At 49.7% G+C, this 22,013-nt stretch overlaps 7 protein-coding genes across 8 annotated transcripts; 3 read left to right on the forward strand and 4 right to left on the reverse strand.

Annotated features, from left to right (window-relative positions):
* The first annotated feature begins 183 nt into the window (after nt 1-183).
* LOC117903826 (protein regulator of cytokinesis 1-like) lies at nt 184-2,867 on the forward strand. Its single transcript, XM_034816276.1, has one exon. It carries the CDS (start codon nt 499-501, stop codon nt 2,644-2,646), a length of 2,148 nt encoding a protein of 715 aa, XP_034672167.1. The 5' UTR covers nt 184-498; the 3' UTR covers nt 2,647-2,867.
* Nucleotides 2,868-3,311: 444 nt separating this feature from the next.
* Nucleotides 3,312-6,944, reverse strand: LOC117903825 (zinc finger protein 629). Its single transcript, XM_034816274.1, has 4 exons — nt 5,808-6,944; nt 4,752-5,751; nt 3,949-4,649; nt 3,312-3,867 (listed from the first exon to the last, which is right to left on the reverse strand). Exons 1-4 carry the CDS (start codon nt 6,829-6,831, stop codon nt 3,800-3,802), a joined length of 2,793 nt encoding a protein of 930 aa, XP_034672165.1. The 5' UTR covers nt 6,832-6,944; the 3' UTR covers nt 3,312-3,799.
* Nucleotides 6,945-7,087: 143 nt separating this feature from the next.
* Nucleotides 7,088-15,529, reverse strand: LOC117903300 (probable 6-phosphogluconolactonase). Of its 2 annotated transcripts, XM_034815233.1 has the most exons (4): nt 15,451-15,529; nt 7,932-8,022; nt 7,325-7,815; nt 7,088-7,258 (listed from the first exon to the last, which is right to left on the reverse strand). In XM_034815233.1, exons 1-4 carry the CDS (start codon nt 15,451-15,453, stop codon nt 7,148-7,150), a joined length of 696 nt encoding a protein of 231 aa, XP_034671124.1. In that variant the 5' UTR covers nt 15,454-15,529; the 3' UTR covers nt 7,088-7,147. The 2 variants fall into 2 exon arrangements, with proteins under 2 accessions (XP_034671124.1, XP_034671123.1); XM_034815232.1 differs by lacking the exon at nt 15,451-15,529 and having other exon boundaries at nt 7,932-8,123.
* LOC117903304 lies at nt 8,012-15,944 on the reverse strand. The gene is made up of 3 exons (XM_034815236.1): nt 15,670-15,944; nt 15,451-15,599; nt 8,012-8,022 (listed from the first exon to the last, which is right to left on the reverse strand). Exons 1-2 carry the CDS (start codon nt 15,736-15,738, stop codon nt 15,465-15,467), a joined length of 204 nt encoding a protein of 67 aa, XP_034671127.1. The 5' UTR covers nt 15,739-15,944; the 3' UTR covers nt 8,012-8,022; nt 15,451-15,464.
* Nucleotides 8,401-21,881, forward strand: LOC117903298 (nuclear RNA export factor 1). Its single transcript, XM_034815230.1, has 10 exons — nt 8,401-8,879; nt 8,955-9,115; nt 9,192-9,284; nt 18,090-18,611; nt 18,681-18,790; nt 20,493-20,529; nt 20,609-20,838; nt 20,919-21,096; nt 21,159-21,682; nt 21,759-21,881. Exons 1-10 carry the CDS (start codon nt 8,759-8,761, stop codon nt 21,856-21,858), a joined length of 2,076 nt encoding a protein of 691 aa, XP_034671121.1. The 5' UTR covers nt 8,401-8,758; the 3' UTR covers nt 21,859-21,881.
* LOC117903299 (putative sodium-dependent multivitamin transporter) lies at nt 10,169-12,260 on the forward strand. The gene has a single exon (XM_034815231.1). It carries the CDS (start codon nt 10,402-10,404, stop codon nt 12,208-12,210), a length of 1,809 nt encoding a protein of 602 aa, XP_034671122.1. The 5' UTR covers nt 10,169-10,401; the 3' UTR covers nt 12,211-12,260.
* Nucleotides 12,208-12,825, reverse strand: LOC117903301. The gene has a single exon (XM_034815234.1). It carries the CDS (start codon nt 12,728-12,730, stop codon nt 12,320-12,322), a length of 411 nt encoding a protein of 136 aa, XP_034671125.1. The 5' UTR covers nt 12,731-12,825; the 3' UTR covers nt 12,208-12,319.
* Nucleotides 21,882-22,013: the final 132 nt, after the last annotated feature.

Consider the following 22,013-nt stretch of genomic DNA (forward strand, 5'->3'; position numbering starts at 1 on the left):
GTATGCAAGTCATGAACCGTAGTTGCAGTACGATATTTTTACATTTTGCCTAGATATTGCTATCTCATAATTGGCAGCGCGCTGTATTTTAGCGAATATTTCAGTATTTTGTACCACTATTTCGGTATTTGCCATTCACCATAAACACATATAATAATAAGTTGGCATGACTGCGGCCGCCGCCATTTCATTTTGAATTTACCGAAATTTCGTCTGGCGTCATTCGCGTCTGTGCTGTGGCATTTTGCTTTGAGTAAAAACATTTCCGTCCTAAATTCTGTAAAACTCGGAAAACACTCGACTAACTTAGTAGAAATATAGACGTCAATCAGAACTACTCCTTGTGCTGTGAGGCATGAGGCATGAGGCACCATCAGGCACGAAAAATTCTCATTGTGCAAACACAAAAACAGGCGTCACTCATCTGTGCAATTAGGAAAAATCGTTCGCGCATCAATTTCACTCGATAGCCGAAGACAAGCAGTACTTCAATCAGCCATGATTGACCCAACCTCCATCAAGGGACAGATCCTTGAGATAACCGGCGAGCATGTGGAGCAGCTCCATTCAATGTGGTCCCTCATGTTCGAGCCGAAGACATGCGAGGACTTTCTACACAAACTCAAGGCGCACGCGGACAATTTCTACACGGATCTGCTGACCGAGTCGCGGGAGAAGCAGGCGGCCATCCTCGACGACATTGCCGCACTCCGGGCCGAGGCCAACGATCTCAGCCGACTCCTCCACGAGACGGTGGACATTGGCCAGCGCCCCGACGATGTGCCGCTGATCATATGGCAACTGCAGCTGGACAAGAGCATTGAGCATCTGCGCGAGGAGCTCCTGAAACGCCGGTCGGAGATTGGCGAGCTGCTGCTGCAGCAGGAGCAACTCTGTAAGGAGCTGGGCGACTTGCCGCGACCCCTACTGGCAGACCCGCTGCCCCTGCCCGAAGAGTTGGAAGATTTTCGCGACCATCTGGACAACCTGCGCTCGCAGCGCGAGATGCGCCAGAGGGAGCTGCACCAGCTGCGCCAGGCCATCAAGCAGGACATGAAAATGCTGGAGCTGATGCCCCAGACCGAGGCCGAGGATCGCCTGCTGAACGATCTGAACCACAATCTAACGCCAGAGACCCTAGAGCGTCTGCGACAGTTGCGCGACTCCTATGCCGAGCAGATCCAAGAGCTGCGCTCCAAGATCCAAGACATGCGCGAGAAGATCCACGTGCTGTGGGATCGCCTCCAGGAGACAGACGAGAACGTCATGCGTCGGGTGCGCGAGACCACCGAGTGCACGCAGCGCACATACGACATCCTGCACACGGAGCTGGAGCGCTGCCAGGCGTTGCGCAGTCAGAACCTCATGACATTCATCGAGCAGCTGCGCGTGGAGATCAGCAAGTGGTGGGACCTGACGCTCAAGAGCCAGCAGGAGCGCAAGCGCTTCTCCAACTACTACAGCAAGTACTACAACGAAGACCTGTTGGAGCTGCACGAGCTGGAGCTGGACGACCTGAAGAGCTTCTACAAGAGCAACAAGGAGATCTTCGATCTTTACGAGAGTCGTGCGGAGCTGTGGTCGCGCATGCAGGCCCTGGAGGCAAAGGCCAGTGAGCCGAATCGCTTCAACAATCGCGGCGGTCAGCTGCTCAAGGAGGAGAAGGAGCGGAAGGCCATCACCTCGAAGCTGCCCAAGATTGAGCAGCAGATCATTGAACTGGTTCAGGCCTACCAGGTGCAATCGCATGGCCCATTCCTGGTGTATGGCGAGGACATACTGGAGCTGATGGCCGGCGAATGGGAGCGCTATCGCCAGGCCAAGCAGCTGGGCTCGGTCCGCAAGAAGGCCCCGACCAGCACAGCACCGGGCAGCAGCCACAAACTGATGATGCCGCCGCCGTCTGCCGGCTCAACGGCCCCACGCACTCCCCGAACCCTGAAGAACATGTCCTCAATGTCCTCATCGACAATGTCGCTGCGCAAGACCCCAACAATCCAATTGACTGCGCCCAACATGACCAAGAGCACTGGGAATCTGCACAAGCGTCTAAATCCAACTGCAGCGGCTGCCAGTTCTTCGGGCTATCGCACCCCCAATGCCAAGCGCAGCCTGATGAGCTCGCTGAACTCGATCCGTCCCTCGCCGGCTGTCGCCCAGCGGCTGGCCAACAGCCAGCTTAAGGTGTCCAAGTCGCCGCTTAAGCGGGTGCGTGTCCTGGACAACACATTGCGTCGCAGCGGGGGACTGGGCAGACGCAGCATTGGCACACGCTCGAACAAGAAGCCGCGCACCAAGTCAACGGTGCCGTGCACCACATCGCCCAGCGATGCTGAGTACATGACCGATGAAACGACCGAAAACGAAAACGAACACGAACTCGAAACCGGCATCTCCTATGAGGAGTTTGTGCCCACGAGTCGCTCCTCGGTGCTGCCCGTCGGTGGGGTTCATCGTCAGCGCAATCGTTTGGCTGCGCCACGGAACCGCCATGTCCTCGCGAACCGCACCCACAATTCGATGGCCTCGGTGCCCACGACACCGTCCAAGCAGGTGGCCAATAAGCAGGAGGAGAAGCCTCGCTTTGGCAATCATTTGAATCTGCCGACGCCTCGTCAGAGCCGCATGTGGCAGAATCCACGATGAGATTATCCACTCAATTAATACTCGCAATTCCAACTCCCAATTCAGCGTAGCCTTAACTGCTGGAACTTCGAATTTCTATTATTTTTTTGGATTCTATGTTTACTTTGTCTAAATTTACCTTTACCTTTTGACTGTTTTCTGTTTCATTTGTTTTCGATGTTGGCCGAATAAAAATTAAAATTATCCGTAAGAAGGACCAACCGAACCGCACAAGCAACCATTCATATATCTATCTATCAGTCGAAGTCGAAGAATCCTAAATATAGGAAAACTCGAGATTGAGCTTGGATGGTACTATCCAGGCTAACTCCCCGCCAACTTAGTTGGAGGCAACGCTCAAAGCTTACCAACGAAAGAAAACCTCCACCTGATGGTAGGATAAAATTAAATTCTCAACCAGAGCAAAATGGCAGCAAGAACTGCTGGCGCTTTCCTGCTTTTAGTAAGCAATTTAAACTACAAGAAAATTTGCACAGAATTCAAAATGTGAACCGAGTTCATCATAGCTACAAGAAGTCTTTTATCTACGATTAAAGACACTCACTAAGAAGTATGTGAACCCTTAATGACCTTTTAGAGAAGTTTTGAAATGTTGTGAAAATTTAAAGAGGGTTTTTGTTGTTGTACTTAACGCTATAAACAAAAAAATGAAACGCCACTGCTTCAGGCATAAGAAATCTTTTTTAATTTACAATTTCATGTGTGTATAATTCAATAAAATAAATATGGGAAAGTTAGCTATGAAACAAGAGAGTAATAAATGCAGAAGAGGAATTCGGGGGCGTCATTCTACAAACTTCCTTCATACTAGGCAGATAAATTCCATCCCCAAATAATAGGTTTAAGCATTTATAAAATACATTCATTTATGTACTGTGTGGAGGTGTGGGGTGGGTTTTTGGGGAGTTGGATGCTGCATTCTGAGTGACGTCAACTGTGGGTGGGGCTCTTAATATATGTTTTCTTATCACATAAGATTCTAAAAGAAGAGAAAGTTGCCAGCTAGTCCCAGCCACTGGCTGCTCTTATGTACAAAAGCGGAGAAACTTAAGATTGCACTGGAATAATAGTAGTTTTTTGTCTGCCGATGATGTGTGGCATGTAGTGATGCCAGTGGCCTGTGGTTTGTGCGTGCCAGCAGCAGCAGCTGCAGCTATTTGCCGGTCTCGCTGCCGCTCTGACTGTGCTGGCTGCCACCAGCATGATTGTACATTAGATGCGCTGCAAGCAGACAGGAAGACAGAAGGAAATATTTAGCTTAGCAACAAAACAAGCTTTTGGAACACTTTTCGGAGAGCTTACCCATGACGACGGGTGGAAAATTGAAGGCACCGAATGGTGCTGCATTCACAGGCGTTGGCGTTGGCGGTGCCGGTGCCGGGGCGGGTGCATAGGCCACCCCATCGATAGTGGTCACCGCCGCCGCCGCCGCCACCGCAGACGTTGCTAATGTTGTGGGCACAGCCCCCGTTGTCACAGGCGAGACAGTGTACGCTGAGGCAGCCTCCGGCGGCGAATGATGATGATTTATGGTGGCGGACGAGCCATCGATTCCCGTACCCATGGCAGCCACAGGCCCACCCATTTGTTGCTCCAGCTGCTGATTGGGATCCTGCCCAGACGACGAAGACGACGACTGATAGCGAACGGGGGGCATCACGACAGTGGTCAGGTGGGATTGAGTGGCATCCTCGAGGAGTCCTGTGCGCTGCAGGCGACCCGTCTTCGTCTCGATGTGCTTGTTGTGGGCACTCAGGCAATGGTTGCGCATGTTGTACAGCTGCAGGAAGTAGGCATCGCAGTGCGGACACTTGTACCGCTCGCCCGTGTGCCGACGGATGTGCGCCTTCAGGTCATTGCTCTGGGTGAAGCTCTTCGGGCACTGGTCGCACATGTACGGCCGCTCGCCCGTGTGTGTTCGCATGTGGATGGTTAAATTGTAGGCCCGATGGAAGCTCTTGCCGCACGTATTGCACAGATTGGGCTTGGTGCCCGTGTGATACCTGAAAACGGAAGGAAACGTAACCGAAAACGAGCGGAAAGAAATTGTAGATGGAGCGATCAGTGCGTGGATCATTGTGGAAATGCAATGAAGGAGTACCTACCGCTCGTGCACCTTCAGATCGGTGGCGCGGGGAAAGGCCTTCACACAGTAGCGGCACTTGTACGGCTTCTCGCCGTTATGCCGCCGCATGTGCACACGCAGATAGTCGTTGCGGGCAAAGCTGTCGCCGCAGATGCAGCACAGGAAGTTGCGCTGCCCGGTGTGGCTCTTCTCATGCTCGCGCAGCTGCTGGCGCTCCTTGAAGGTCTCCTCGCAGCTCTTGCAGGCGTACAGAAAGTCGGTGTGCAGCAGCGTGTGCTTGCGCAGGTACGTCTTGCTGGAGAAACGCTTCGAGCAGTACTCGCAGGTGTGCTCCGCCAGCTGGAGATTCAGTTTGCTGCCCGCCACCAGGCCCTCGCCGTTGTGCTTGCTCACCTTGTGCCGGTCGAGGGCCTCGGGACGGGCAAAGGCGGCCTCGCACAGCGTGCACTTGTGCTCCTTGTTGCTGTGCAAGCTCTGGACATGGGCCTTGAGGTGGTCGCTGCGCGCAAACGCCTTGGGGCACTGCGGGCAGCTGTGCGGCTTCTTCTCCAGATGTGAGAGCTTGTGCCGCAGCAGGTGGCAATGGCGCGAGAATGTCCGCTGGCAGACATCGCAGCGATTCTCTGGATTCGCTTCTCCGCTCTGTTTGTTGCGACGCCTTCGCTTCAGGGGCTTTCCTTTCCTCAGGTAATCCCTCACGATCTCCAAATTGGATTTATCTACGCCTTCCGGGGGCACCTCGTCCATCTCTTCTCCATCATCCTCATCGTGGTCGTCGTCCTCCAGGTCGCTCTCCTCATCCTCATCCCCATACTCGTAATCCTCCTCCTCCCCATCTTCATCACTGAGGGGCAGCTCCAGCGGCACCTCGGGGCGCCTAGAATCATCCATGAAGTCATCTTGCTCACGTCCTTCATTCTCATGCTCATCATCATTCAAGCTGCCAGCTGCCGGCTGGCTTTCCTCCTTGATGTGCAGCGTCGCCTGAACGGCGGTGTCTGCGCTGGGCAAAGGCTCATCTGGGGGAGAGGAGGATTTAGTGTGAGGATCTAGGAACGGGTTCACTGCGACTCACCCTTGACAGCGGCGGCCTCGCTGGTGGTCCGCCGCTCCTCCTCAGTTTCAGTCTTCCCTTTGCGCCGGCGCAGCTTCTTCTCGAGCTTCAGATGGAGATCCTCGGCCTCCAGGCAGGGCTCCGGCTTGATGTGCAGCCACAGCTCATTTTTGGCCTCCTCGTCATTGAGCTCGTCCTCCTCCTCGTTGCTGGATATGGGATTGATATTGCACTGATAGGCATCGCCCTCGTCATTCTCGTCCTCGTTCAGCAGCACCTCGGCCGACACCAGCTCATCCCCGGTACAGCTCTGCATCGTTGCCTCGTCCTCCAGCGGCGGCCAGGTGCTGTCTGCCTCCTTTTTGTGTATGTTGCGTATGTGGCGAAGCATGTGATCCCTGCGGGTGAAGGCTGTCTGGCAGTGGGGACACTGTAGACGCTCCGCTTGGCTGTGACTCCGTGCCAGATGCGTACGAAGCTGTCGAAGATGCGTGAAATGCAGTGGACAGAACTTGCACTTGAGCTGCTGCACCACCGCCCCTTCACTGGCACTAGCATTAGGTCCGGTGCCAGTGCTACTGCCATTGTCCCTTGCTTTGTGCACCCTATTCCGATGCAGCCGCAGCTCCAGGCTGTTCAGAAACTGGTCATGGCACATCCCGCAGGGCAGGAGGGCCACCTGCTCCGTTTGGGTGCACACATCGGAGCTACTGCTGTTGAGCGTACGTCCCAGCAAGGCCATCAGGGAGCAGTAGGACTTTTCCGCGTCCCGCTTGAAACGGTAGGCGTGGCGGGCCGCCTTGGTGCACTGCTCACACATTTTATGTGGCATCTTGTCGTCGAATCGGTCGCAGGTGTAGCGCGTGCACTCGTTTAGAATCTGGGCGAGATTGGCTCCCTGCTCCACAGGCGCCTCGTCGTAGATGAAGTGCATCTCCTCGCCCACTGCCGTCACACTGCGCAGGCAAATGCGGCAGACAATCGCAGCATCGAAATCGAAGCTGCCGCCCGCCGGCACTGGTTGGGCTGAGCCTGTGGCGGCCATTGCAGTTGTTTGGGTGTGGATTTTGATTGTTATTGCATATATGCATTTACAAATTATTGCCGCTGCTACTGCATTTCCTTTTTTTTTTTTTTACCAATTTTTGGGATTTATTGCTAATTTAAGTGCGATCATACTCTGAGAGAATTCTTTCCATTGCCAAGTGTGGCCACACTAAGCCACACATCGATATGCAGAATGGAAAAAAATATCGCGTACGAACATATGGCGCCCCGCTCTAAAAATTTAAATTCCAATCTAAGATTGATAAAAACCTTTATTATTTACAAAAACCTCTCGATCCTGGAAATCCGGCATATTACAACTTAATCTGTGATCCAGCTCCCGCATCCACAATCAAGGTCAGCTGGCCACTTGTGGGATCCACCCATGCTGCGGGGAACTGTTTGTCTTGCTCCACGAAAACGCGCTGCAATAAAAACGGCAATTAAAGAAGTAAATGCAGTAAACCATATTGAGACTCGACTGTTCCCACCTTCACTACATCCGATTTGCTGGCGCCGGTCACCACAAATGCCACATCCCTGGCATTGTTGATCAGCGGCAGAGTAAAGGTGATACGCTCCGGCGGCGGCTTTGGGGAATTTCGAATGGGAATCACCAGGCGCGAGGTCTCCTCGAGCGTAGCCGGCTGCTCGGGGAACAAGGAACATGTGTGGCCATCCGGTCCCATGCCCAACAGCAACAAATCGAATTGTGGCAGATTACTGGGACCCACCTTGACCTTCACTTTCGCCTCGTAATCGGCGGCACACTCATCTAGCGGCTTGGTGGTGTCAGCCTTGACAAACTGTAAGTCCAGAATGTCTGGTAGCTGGCTCAGCCACTCGGTTCTATAAGCACAATAGGTGGAATCACTGTGATCATCAGCCACATAGCGTTCATCGCAGAAGAAGAACTCCCAGTTGCTGGTGTCCAGTCTACTGCTCCTCAGGGCTTTTGTTAAGAGCTTCACAAGGGAGCCACCTGTCCAAGGAGAAACAGTTGAGATTAGTGATCGAAAGTTGAGACACCTGACAAGGTCACCTTAAGTTGAGCTTATCAACACACACACACTCAGATCGATTCGATCCGATCCTCACCTGAGAGGCCAAGGCTGAAATTTGTCTTCCTATCCTTCGCCTGCTCGGAGCAACGCCTCAGCAGATTGCTAAGGCTATCAATCAATTTATCCTCGGACTCGGCCAAGCTCACGTTGAAGGAACATTTTCGGTTGGGCATATTGAAAATAATATTAACACCTTGGACCTGACCCGACTTGTTTAATGTTTAAAATATCGATATTAAAACATGTTATCGATGCGAATAATATTTGTACAGGTGATGCGATATAATATTGATATCAGTGCGATTTTTTCGCTACAATTAAATGAAATATGATAATTATTACTTAATATTAAAATTATCAAGCTGATTTATGGGAACACCATATTAAGCAAACAAATATCAACAAATCAAACATGCGACATGCGATGTATGTCCCAGGGAAGCTAAGCCTCTCAACTCGATAGCTATCGCCAGCAGTTGGGCGAAATGTATCGATACATGCACATCCTTAAATAATTTCATTAAATTGCGTTTCATTTTTTTTATTGTGTAAACGCCATAAAACATTTTCAAAAATAAATGCATGTAAAGTGCCATTAAGGCATCAAATCAAAAAGTGGATAGCACATACCATAATTACAAACACAACGCGTTTTAGAGACGAGCTAAGAGCGCGCATTTTTTTTGCTAGCATTTTGGCACTAAAAAGAGCAAGAAAAAAAAAGACAACCGAACAAGTCAGCGCAAAAACAACAACAGCAACCACTCAGCTGCTGACAAGGAACGAAACGAAACGAAACAACGTGTGCGTTTGCTCTGAGAAATAGTATATTTACTTTTCGTGAAAAAAACAACAGAAAAAATGCCTAAACGCGGCGGTGGCGGCGGCGGCGGTGGTGGCAGCCAGCGCTACAATAACAACAATATTGGCAATGGCGGCGGTGGCGGAGGCTCGCGTTACTCTGCACTAAAAGATTTTGATGGTGAGTGCAAATCCGCAAGTAGCATTTTTATAATTATGATATTCAATTAAATATACAAATACGCAAACCATTTAGCCGATGGCGATGACCAGCAACGTCGCAAGGACCGCAACAAGAGACGCGTTAGCTTTAAGCCGCCACAATTTCCACACAAAAAAGATGTCAAGCTGCGTATGGAGGATTTGCGTCGTTGGGATGAGGATGATGATATGAATGAAATGACTACAGCCGCTAAAGTAAGACACACTGACACCAAAGCCCGCCATGTGCATTTAATCTTGCATGTCTCTCTCTCCCTCTCTCTCTGCGTAGGATCGTAATGCATTGCGCCGTCGAGGCTCACCGATTCCACGGGGAAAATTTGGCAAACTGATTCCCAACACCTTCGGGTGGTATCAAGTCACGGTAAGTCCCAGCCATAGCCATAAAGTAAATGATAATCCATATAGTGCGAGAACCACAACCATATAGATATCCATGTATCGTCTGCGGACAATTTAGAGCTGGCAATTCTTCAACGTACAGATTTATGGGCTGAAACGTAATCAGGGAACTATGTTAGTTGGGATCCTTTATAGCTTATAGCTTATCGCAGGCACACACACACACACCCACACATGTGATCGGTGTCTGGTCTGTGGTCTTTGGTCTCTGGGAATAGATTCCCGAATTTCGCAACATCCATAGAGAGACACTTGTGGACACTGTCCCTCCGCGACGCCCAGCCCCGCCCGCCTCGTCTCTGCTCAGTTGTGTTTATTAATTAATTTGAATCGTTAAAATCGTAATGTAAACAAGAAACTCTTAAATAGCAGCCACAGACACACGTTGTTTGTGTGTGCGGAGCGGTGAGGGGCGGGCAGGGCAGGGTCACAGCAATTACAATTGCAAGCAAGCAAATAAATATTTATGGTCGATTCGGGTACGGGGCCATTGCCTGTACGGACAGTGCCTGCCGCCAGTAGATGGTCCCCAGCTTTCGCTGGCTTAAGCATGTTTCCTCCGAAATATTGTCTGCCTGCTCTGCTTGCCTGTCTGTGGATGCTTTAGGTGTTCCCCTTTCTGGTGTGGGTGTTACCTTCGGCCCCGCTTGGTGCGTGCTGTGAGCGCCGCCGCCCACCATACACACACGGCACACGGCTATCTCTCTCGGCGGTGTCATAAAAAACACCCAAGCAGAAAGCAGAAAGCTGCCAGCCACTATGCTGACGGTGCTCCTTTAGGCCCGCTTGGCAGCAAAGCAAAGCAGAACCGAGCACTGGCGCTGGCTCTGGCTCTGGCTGTGGTCATTGGGCAATGCCTTTCATTTCATCGACGGCCGGCAAACGCTAAAGACTGTGAAACTGCGAGCGCGCGCGCTGCCGTTGAATCTCAAGAGGCACGATTAGAGGCCGGCGTGGCAGACCCCAGACACGGACCACACCATCCACTTATCACACTCGGGAGTGATTAGATGTGCGATTAGATACACGAAACCCCCAACTACAACACGGAGAGTGCGAGAGAAGAGAGTGAAGAAGAAATGGGAGCCACCTTGGGAGCCTGGGACTATGCCATCCTGGCGGTGGTGCTCATCATCTCCGTGCTGATTGGCCTCTACTATCGGTTCGTGGGCCAGAGGCAGAGCACCACCACGGAGTACCTGCTGGCTGGCCGCTCGATGGGCGTCACCCCGGTGGCGTTTAGTCTGATGGCCAGCTTCATGTCGGCCATCACCATACTGGGCGTGTCGATGGAGAACTATCAGTTTGGGACAATGTTCGTGATCATCAATCTGTCGTATGTGCTATCCACGCCCATTGCCGCATACCTCATCCTGCCGGTCTTCTATCGCCTGAAGACGGCCAGCGTCTACGAGTATCTGGAGCTGAGGTTCGGCTATGCCACCCGATTGGCCGCCTCCGTTAGCTTTTCGCTGCAAATGATCCTCTACATGGGCATTGTGGTGTATGCCCCTGCCCTCGCCCTGGAGGCCGTCACGGGCGTCAATCAAATCTTCTCGATTGTCATTGTGGGCGTCGTGTGCACCTTCTATGCCACAATGGGCGGCATGAAGGCCGTCCTCGTGACGGACATCTATCAGTCGCTGCTTATGTTCGTCGCCGTCTTCAGTGTGATCATCTGTGCGTGGGTGAAGGCCGGCAGCCTCGGCGAGATCTGGCGCACGGCTCAGGAGAACGGACGCATCGACTTCACCAACTTCAGTGTGGATCCAACGGAGCGGCACACCTGGTGGACCCAGATCCTCGGCGGCTGTGCCACCTACCTGGCCATCTATGGCGTCAATCAGACCCAAGTGCAGCGCCTGCTGGCCGTCCGCAATCTGAGCTCTGCCCGTGCGGCGCTGTGGTGGTGTCTGCCAATCCTCTGTCTGCTCAGCCTGAGCACCTGCTTCTCGGGACTGTGCATCTACTGGTACTACCGCCAGTGCGATCCCGTCCTGGAGGGACGAGTCAATTCGCGCGATCAGGTCATGCCGCTCTTCGTGGTGGACACCATGGGCGAGTACACCGGCCTGGCGGGACTCTTTGTGTCGGGCATCTTCTGTGCGAGCCTCTCCACCATCAGCTCGATCATCAGCTCCCTGGCGGCCGTCACCCTGGAGGACTACCTCAAGCCGCTCTTCAAGTGCTGCTCCAGTCGCGGTGGCAGCCTCACGGACCGCCAGACCTTGTGGTACTCGAAGCTGCTCTCCGTATTCTATGGCCTGCTGTGCATTGGCCTGGCCTTCCTCGCTGGCTCCATTGGCGGACTGCTGCAGGCGGCGCTCTCAATTTTCGGCATCATCGGGGGACCGCTGTTGGGCCTCTTCACCCTGGGCATGTATGTGACGTCGGCCAATCAGAAGGGCGCAATCGGTGGGCTGCTCATTTCGTTGGCTCTGTGCTTCTGGATTGGATTCGGGCAGCCGAAACCGCCGCTGGTCAGCCTGCCCATGTCCACGGAGGGATGTCCGATTGACAAAACCTACGCACGCGATGCATTCTTCCCAAAGGCGCAGCGGCAGGATGAGGACTACTTTTACTTGTACAGAATTAGCTACATGTGGTATGCCGCTTTGGGCTTCCTGGTGGCCTTCTTCGGCGGCTGGCTGCTCTCCTGGCTGTGTGCGCTGCTCAAGTGGGACGACAATCGGCGCATCTACCAGGACGCCGAGTGCACACTGATCAAGCACGATCTGTTTGTGCCGCCACTGGCAAAGCGGCTGCAGAGACGGCAGATGCCGCGGCTGGTCGTCACCGGCACTAGCTCGGAAATTGGCGGCATTGCCGTAGTGACGCCGCCGCGACTCGACCAGATCGAATGGGAAAAGCAAAAGGATGTGGCGTAGCGTAGCGGAGCAGTTGTCTTTCTTTATTTCAAAGTTACACTTTTGGCAACACAATAATAATAAATGAGCAAAAACAAAACAAGCGATCGAAAAGACGAAGCGTCGCACTTTAGCCAGCGGTCACTGCGGGAGCGGCACTCGCCTCGTAATAGTTGCGACCCGACGACAGGTGCCACAGGCCCAGGAGGCGGGTTAGCTCCTTATAGCTGAGTGTGTTTAGATCCCGGCGCTCGGCCGTGTAAACACCAGCTGACTGCAGCTCCTGCACAATGGTGTTGAACAGCTCCGGACGATCCTCTTGGGCGGTAGCCACTACTTTGCCTCGTGCAGCGATGCGTGAAATGTGCGATGGCTGGGCGGCGGCTGCTGCTGCTGCTGCTTCTGGTACTGGCTCCATGGCATCAAAGGCAGCCACCAGCTCAAGATCATTCGTCATGGGCAGGGCATTCAAAGTGCCTGCCGCTAGCAGGAGACCCGCGAGCACCAGTCCTAGCCCCAGTAGTCCCGGAAACTTTTCCATTGTGTCCGTCCGATTGCACGAAGCTTTGCCTTTGCACTGAGTACCCGCGCTCGATTGAATCACTACGAATACGCCTCCTAACTGAACCGAACCGAACCGAGCCGCAGTTTCTGTTTCAGTTTCAGTTTCTGCTGAAATGCTGCTGCTGCCTCTTCCCGTCGATCGGGGAATGGTCTCTCGTTATATCGGTCCCTCGGTCCCTCCGGGGTGCGCTCCAATTTCTGTGTTCTATCACGCCTTGCCCTGCCCTGCCCGGCTCTGCCTTCGCCTCTGATCAGCATTTCTGTTGATTGAAAAGTCACTGGTAGGGTCGTTCAATTATTTTATCTATGTACATGCATATGTACATGTGCAATGTGTGCGTGTGTGTGTGTGTCTGTCTCTCTTTCGCCATAGCATAAGTTGGGTTCGCGTCTGTTGTCCAGTTTCCAGTACACAAAATTTCTTTAATTGTTTTGTGCTTTCGTTTTATTTTGATTTTGATTTTAGCTTTGGCTTTTCGGTTCTTCGTTCCAAGGCGATGCGATCCAATTCACGATTAGTATCTGCGCAGTTTGTGCTCTCGCCCATGCAATGGTGTTTGCTCTCTTTTGTGGCCTTATCTTATCTACATACCTCGATAGCCACCCCCTAGATAAATATGTAACCCCAGAGGCAGTATTCGTTGGCTATACATTATGATCTGCAACATACATACATATAAAATTAAGGATCACTGAGGCAGTGACTTGCAGACTAAGAATTCATAAACAAAATTCATGTCATGTAGGGGATTTTGTTTTCACCACGAAAACAATGATTGCGTCCTGGTAAATATTTGTTCCAGAAATATGTGTTCATAAATCAGAGACTAATCCATAGATGTTTTTTTTTGTTGTGTGACTAAAACTAGTATACCCTGTGGAAGGGCAGGGGGTATAGAATTCTTGAAAGCGAAAAATTATAGATCACTTTGCTGTTGCCGGCTTTTGGGGCGTTGCTAAAAAATATAAAATAACAATCATAACAAAAATTCGCAAAGATTAAAGTGAGCGCAGTTAAGTCGAAATGAGCGCAGTTAAGTCGAAATGAGCGCAATAACGCAGAATGAGCGTTCACATTGAACAAAGAGCTGCGCTTAGTTTGATGAAAGGCAATCGAATTATAGAAATTAAACAAAAAATATGCGAATATCGTTTGTAATGGTCTAAGGTTTCTCAAGTGTTCCGACAATTCCTTAAGAATTGTCTTAACTATAATGATACGATTATCTCCAAATTAAGGATTCTATGTCTATTTTGACGCATCTTTCTCGCATTTTCACCGGCAAGGTCAGCTGTCACACTTCGTTCCATATGAATTAAACGCAGTAACGCAGCCCTAGTGTAAGTAGGGTAATAATTATTGGCCAACAGTCTGGCAACGCTGCCGGCCTAAGTGGTATTTAATGCAAATTGTAATTGCTGGCTGATTCAATTTGCATTTCCTTAATTGATGCACATCTCCAAATACGAGTCCGAATGGGATTGGGAATGTGAATGCGAATGCGAATCCGAATGCATTCATATAGTAAGTAGACAGACAAGCGTGCTCGTACTTGTCTGAATGGCATGAGAGATATGCGATTGAGATGGGCTTAAACATTCCGTAGGTATGTTTTTTGTTTGTTTTTATGTGTTTTATGGTTTTGGAAGTGAGTGACTGGTGGAATGACTGATCGCTGACGGCTGACACGTGCCGATGGCTCATGGCTCATTGCTGGGGTCTTAGTCACATTGTGGCCTAAACCATAAACGAAAACAACGAATAGCAAAACCCATTGATAACTAGAGCAGTGCCGGAACACTTACTGACTCATGGACAGAGAAAGGAACGCACCACCCGTAAGCCACCCACTGCGTCCCAAAACGTCTCTCTCTGCATCTCCCTCTCTTTGCTTATGTTTCTGTTTTTGTGATTTTCCGCTTGCTCTCTTCGCTTCTTGCGCCTGTCTGTCGTCTGTTGTCTGGTGTGCCTTGCCTTGCCTTGCCTTGCCTTGCCGTTCTTTTGTGCATCGCCTGATGTCATCGGCCAGCAATGCGTTGGATCGTTGGATCCGCTGAAATCGTTCTTCTTATCTCGTTCTCCAATTAAATTGGCATGGCCCCTGTCTGTCCCCTGATCTCTCTCTTGCTCTTCCTCGCTCGCTGGCTCTCTCTTTGTTTGCGCTTGTGTTTGTTTGCTTCACCGTTAATTTTGCCGCCTTTAAACTTAGAAGTTCGTTGTGGGATTTGGATTTGGTGTTTGCTTTTTGGGTGGAGATTGCAATTGCAACATTTTTCGACGATTCAGCGGTTTATTATTTATTTTGTTTTATTTTTATTTTATAAAATTGGAATTTAATTGTATAACAAATAACACCTTCACTTGATTCATATATTCACATGGTTATGGTTGGTGGTTACTCTCCTTTGTCCTGGTATACCCTCTCTATACCCCGCACTCGATCGCACACAGTTGGGTGGTAAGATCACTTCGTCTCGACTCATTCTTTCTTTCGAGCAAACACACTTGTCCCCCACACATGGCATTGAAATGCCACAAAAAATGGTACGACAAAAAAAAATATTACAAAAAAAATAATAATAATTATGATGTTATTGTAGATATGTACAATAATAATGATGGCTCCCCCTTGTTGGGGTGTGGGTTGGGAGTGGGAGGGGGTGGGGGTAGGGTCTATACATAGTTGCAGTTATAACCATTTATCCATTGGCTACTCCTGGTCGCCGTCGCTGGTGGTGGTCACCGTTTTCTGCTGCGTGCTCGTTGTGGTGGTGCGTGTGAGGGTAAACACTCCGGTGGTGCCCACATCATCCATGGGCTGGGCAATGATGGTCGATGTGGTGCTCTGTGGTTGGGAGAGGGAGAGAGGCGTTGTGATCTCTCTGTTGTCTCTCCTTCGACAGAAAATAACTTACGCCATTCTTGGTCTCCTCGGGACTCCAGGAGCGCTTATCATCCAAATCCTTTGAGCAACAGCTTCCCATTTTTGGTTGCGGTATGGTGGAAATATTGTGGAAGGTTGGGATGTTGGAGCTTCAGCTGCTGGGTGGGTGGCTGGGTGGGTGGCTGGGTGGCTTTCGGTTTCTGTTTCTGTTTTTTTTTTGCTGCTGTTTCAACTTCGCACGTCTGTCATCGAATGCCGTGCGGTGCCGTGCTGTTCCGTTCCGTTTGCCGGTGTTCGTTCACTTGCTGGGCCCCCACGGGGCCCCAACCCATCGACAGCGTCGCTGCCAGCAATGACAGCGACCGAGGCAGAGAGCACAAACAGAGGCAGAAACAGAAACAGAAACAGAGGCGTCATAGCTCCATATCAATTCTAGAAATATGTCTCAGTGCTCCGCTTGTATTCCGTATTGTGAGGAATACAATGGGGAATTCGTATATGTATGAAGGTACACAAAAAAAAGGTTTATACATGTATAAATATAGCTATATTCTTTATACATATATTGTAGATACGAATAAATGTACTCCCCCTCCACCGTACCATCCTACTCCCAAATACAGAATACAGAATACAGTCATCGTCTTTATTTGCAAAAGCCTTTGCAATATTTCAGCCTGTCTGTCGGTCTGTCAGTGTCTAGCCTTGTGTGGCCTCTTAACGGTTAACATTCCGATAGGTCAGGTGCGCGCCAACAACATACAACCGATAGCCAGGGTTGCTAATGATGAATGGACACTCCAGCCGGACGACTCACGATCCCCATTTCACGTGGGAAAAACCCATGAAATTCTAGGGCAATTCACAGAATACAATTTGGATCCTATGGCCCATGCAATGTGGCTAGTCCTACAAAAACCTATAAACAGTTTTTAAGAGGGGTATGGCCTGGATAGCCGGCATGGCAGTGGAGTATACTCGTAAAAGAGACGCCAAAATAATCATAACTAATGCCCCGTAATAAATAAATTTATCGCACTAATGCGCAATGAATGAGTGGCTGGGTTGGGTGGGTGGGTGTGCGGCGAGGATTGTAGACCTATCTTGTTTTTATGATACCTATGCCAAGGAGTATGGTGCCCGATTATTATTTGCATGAGGTGACGTGAGGAGGTCTCATCTTTGTTTGTTGTTTGACTGTGCTCGAAACACGATCATATAAATTGAATTACTCTCAACTGATTCAACTGATTCTTGGTCTGCGAGTACGTGTGTACATACTTATACGTTGTGTATCACAAAGCACCGATTAGATACTACGAATATAATAATAGCCGAGTGACCGATATTGATAACTGTCACACAATGCCCTGACCTTCAGAGTCAGAGTCACAGTATCCTACTCCTCAGCACTTCCACTCCCACTTCGAACTCCGAATCTCGAAACAGTAAATGTTTCCTCCTCTGCACTCGCGTTCTGTCTCTACACACAGAGAAAAAATGCCTGAAATTGGAAATTCTTAACAGAAAGGGAGAAATTAATATTAATACTGGTTTTAAATATTACAAACTATTTAAAACAATAAATGTTTATTGGTAAACATAAATACATACATATGTACATATATATAAATATTCTACTTCATTTTTCTGAGTGCATCTCTGAGTGTTCTGCCGCTGGTTGCGGTGTGCGTACGTTCGTGTGTGTTTGTCATACACTCATCATAATCATAATTAAATCAGCGATAGATAGAGAGCAAAACAGAAGAGAAAAATAGACACTGAGAGAGATAGAGACACTAGAGCTGCTAGCGATAAGCCCCAAAAACTAATTAAACGGCTAGCCACAGATTCGGAAATGCTATGCAAATATCTACATATGTACATAGATATGTATGCAATAAGGTAAATGGGTTGGAATCCATTCTAATTATGTGAACAAAGAGCAATGGGAGTGGAGTACCGGTACTGTACCCCATGGCAATTATCGATAATAAAAAAAAGAGATCATACGGTATCTATAGATTGGGCGCGTTCACCAGGAAAATGTAATACACGTGCAGTGATGAATTTCCTACGATCACATGATGCGTGATATAATAATAAGGAATCTATTATCGGCATTCACTAGAACTAAACAAATGATGATCAAACTATTTGATTAGATTCGCTGCATTTTTCTGAAGATAGTTCATATTATTCTGTATGCCTCAGCTATAGCAGAGCTCAAAACTCGGCGTTATAGCTTCCAATGATGCTCCACATGCCCACTTAGGGATAGGGTATACTACCCATAAGCAAGTAGAGCAAAAGTAGAACACTTTTGTGGGCTATAGTCATACGAAGAGATGACACGATTTCAGTCGCTATCTCTAGTCTATAACGAGTCCACACTGACGCGCTTCCGTATCTTAATGTGTACAATGTCTATATCTCACTCTCTCTTTGCAGATACACAATGGACAGATGTACGGGAAGGATGTACTATTGCGTTCTCTATTGGCGGCGCTATCTCCGCACTCCTTTGCCGCCCAGTTCTGGCGAGCCGAACGTGACAGCGTCTTCTTCTATGTGGACGACTTTGAGGTGGCCGAGCGTATCCAACAGCTGGGAAAGCACGCAACGCTGCCCGATGGCTTTCGCCTGTCGCCGCGCGTGCGCAACGGCATTCCACTGGTGACCGTCGACGATGCCCTCAAGGAGCGCATGAAGCAGGTCATGGCAAAGCGTTACAATGCCCAGACCAAGGCCCTGGACATGTCGCGCTTCTATGCCGATCCCGATATAAAGCAGGTGTTCTGCCCCCTGTTTCGGGCCAATGTAATGGGTGTCGCTCTCGATATCATGTGCGACAATATACCCGATCTGGAGGCCCTCAACCTAAATGATAACAATCTGGTGTCCATGGAGGCATTCAGACGTGTCGACAAGCGCCTGCCGCACCTCAAGATACTCTACTTGGGTGAAAATAAGGTGAGAGATCATCAATACCTTCTATCATCAATACCATGGCTTATCGAGTATCCTGTCTCTTTCTCGCAGCTCCCTTCGCTGGCGCATCTATTGGTGTTTCGTAATCTGCCCATTGTTGAGTTGGTGCTGCGTAACAATCCGTGCCGCTCGCGCTACAAGGACTCGCAGCATTTTGTCAGGTATACTATGGTGTGATTTGTTTGGCTTTTTCTAGAGGATGTCGCTGTCGCTCGTGTCCTCGTGTGCCCGTCCAGTCGACGTGGGAGACACCTCGTCGAGAGTCATTACACACAGGAATAGAATTTGCATTTCCATTTCCACTTTTTGAGTTGTCTCCCATTCCACCTAGAATCCACACTAGGCTGCTGCACTCTGCTCTTGAAATAGCTGGGGACCGTCCCCAACCGAGTGCAGATTCCTCCCCCTCTCCGTGTCCTCACTTTGATTGTAGATCATTCTATATGATCATTCGGCTTTTAAGTTATAGCATAACGGTATTTGACTGGGCAAATGTATTCGTTTGTGGCAAGGTTTCCACTGTTACTCATCGGCTGTTGTCTGTCGCAAAGCAAAGACAGACCCCAAAGCAGAACAGGGCTTTCAGGCAGAGCAAAAAGAAGAAATAGAAAGAAAAGCAAGAAAAAATATAACAAAAGAAAAGAAAAAACAATGTAAAACCCATGGTCAAATCTCAAACAAAAGCACAAGAAAGAACACGCAGGTTTGATGCAGCGGTTTGATACAGGACTGAACGTGAATCTGACCGTTGGACAGACACGAACACGGACACACGACAACGAGCTGTTGTGAGGCTACACACACGCATGTGTCCACTGTGTGGGCAACGTCCCACATGCAACATATTTTGGTATGAAAATGAAACATCATAACGGCACATATTAGTAGCCAAAACCACTCAACCACAATTTAACACCAACCCACGCGCCGCATACCCCGTCTCAGAACCCTCAGACGCGCTCGCGCGCACACACACACACAGGCACGCAGTCGAAAGCCCACATGTTTGCGCATGTTGGAGATGCGTTGCTCTGTGCTGTTGTGTTGTCTCCTGTGGGGCGGCGGTGGTGAAAGCGTCGTTGGCGGTGGCGGTGTGGCTTCGTAGGGACAAGGAGAAATTGGCGTCAACACGCCAATTGGTGCGGGCGAGGGCGGGTCCAGCAACACACATTTTGTTAATTGTTTGTATGGCTCCTGGGCGCATGAGTTGCCTGTGGAGTGGACGTGTGTGTGTGTGTTTTGCGAGCTGCAACAGCAGACCCCGTACCGATCTACGCCCTTCGAACCGAACGTACGAGACGAAACCGCATCGAACCTAATCTCAGCCATTTGATGTAATGCAGCAGACAGCTTTCCTGCGTGCCAGCTGCAGGCACACATTTTTCTTTGCTTGGGATTTGATCTTAAAAAAAAAGACTTAAAAAAAGATAAAAGAAAAGAAAAAAGGTAGAAAAAAATATATAAAAAAAAGTATAACCTATAAAAAAGATGCTCAAGGGCACAATTCAATGCTCGAGAGTCCTTTTCCGCTGCTGCTTACATTTTTTTGGATGAACCTTTTGCAAAATATCAGATAAAATGACACAGAATCCAAGTGCCTTTGCCCACTCAAACAAAAGCTCCTGCAATAAGTTGAGCAATTCGTCGATTCGTTATCGGGCAGTTATCGCAGTTAAAGGTGGGAGGATCTGCCGAAGGCTCAAGGCCAGACCAGGCCTGGGTCCATCTCCAGCTGTGAGCAGTGTGAAACTGCCTATAGAGTAAAATTGTATATATTTCATTTTGTAATATTGTTCACATCACATCGTCACAATGCTAATGCCGAACCACAAACGGCGCCTATCCCAATCAAACTATTTACAGCGAAGTACGACGCAAGTTCCCCAAGCTGGTCAAACTGGTACGAATAACTAATATAATATCTGACAGATAATATCTAAGTCCCCCCCTCTCTGTTCACATCGGTGCATAAATAATAGGATGGGGAATCACTGGGACCGGTGGTTGCCTTCGATTTGGCCGGAGCCGGAACAATGCCAACGACGCAGGCCTCATTTCTGTGCGATAATGGCGGTGCCGATGTGGTGCGCCAATTCCTTGATCAATACTTTAACATATTCGATATGGAGAGCCGTCAGTCCCTGCTAGATGCGTATCACGAGCATGCCATGCTCTCCATCACAATGCCAAATGCAGGCCATGCGGGCAGGTAAGGAAAATTTCAACAAAATGTCCAAAATCTCCAATTGCATTTCCCCCAATCTGTTTTGTCTTTTGTTTGCTCTGCAGATTGAACAATTTTTGGAAGTTTAATCGAAACTTTCGCCGCATAGTGAACCATGAACGCGATGACCATCGCACGAGGCTGCTCAAGAACGGCCGACTGGCCTGTGTGGCAACCCTAAACGAATGGCCACGAACGCTGCACGAGCGTCGCACCTTTACCGTCGATCTAACCATTTACAACGTAAGCATAATGCCTGCCAGCCATTCAGCCATTCCAAATCACTATTGTGCTCCTATTTTCAGCCCCAAATGATTGTGTTCACTGTGACGGGTCTGTTCAAGGAGCTGAACGGCGAAGACGATAGGCCATCCACCTCGAACGCCTACGAGCTGCGCCACTTTATGCGCACGTTTGTGGTGGTGCCACAGAACTCTGGCTTCTGCATACGCAACGAGACGATATTCATAACGGCCGCCACGAATGAGCAGGTGCGCGAGTTCAAGCGTTCGCAGCATCAGCCAGCTCCCGGCGGTGCCACAACTGCTGCCGGCGGCGGCACCACAGGCTCGAGAATGGCAACTGCACCCGCATCCGCGCTACAGAATCGTTTGGGGTCGGTAGGCGGCGGGGCCACGGCCACGGTTGCAATCTTACCAGAAGTTGGCTCATTGTCCCTGAATGCTTTGAGCAGCCCCACCGGGGTGCCCCAGCCTCAGCCACCAACCGCCTTTGCCAGCACCGGATCAGCGACAGATGAAGCAACCAAAATACAAATGGTTCAGGCCATGAGTTCACAGAGTCAAATGAATCTAGAATGGAGTAAGAAGTAAGTAGATCGAGGAGGACATTAGGAGGAGCAGGAGGTTAATATATCTAATATATTTCTATCTGTCGCTGTGCAGGTGCCTGGAGGAGACGAATTGGGACTATAACCACGCTGGATTTGTGTTTGAGAAACTCTTCAAGGAGAACAAAATACCGCCAGAGGCCTTTATCAAATAGATTTGCTACATTGGCCCAGCAATGACAAAAAACAGTGGCTGGCGCAGTTGCAACAGGAGGAGAAGCAGCAGTGAACACACACGAACAGAGCATACCAGATCCCTTGCAAATGTATATCCTTCGAACACACACAAACACAGCCTACACACACACTC

Source organism: Drosophila subobscura, chromosome A, assembly GCF_008121235.1.
Source record: "Drosophila subobscura isolate 14011-0131.10 chromosome A, UCBerk_Dsub_1.0, whole genome shotgun sequence".
Taxonomy (NCBI): domain Eukaryota; kingdom Metazoa; phylum Arthropoda; class Insecta; order Diptera; family Drosophilidae; genus Drosophila; species Drosophila subobscura.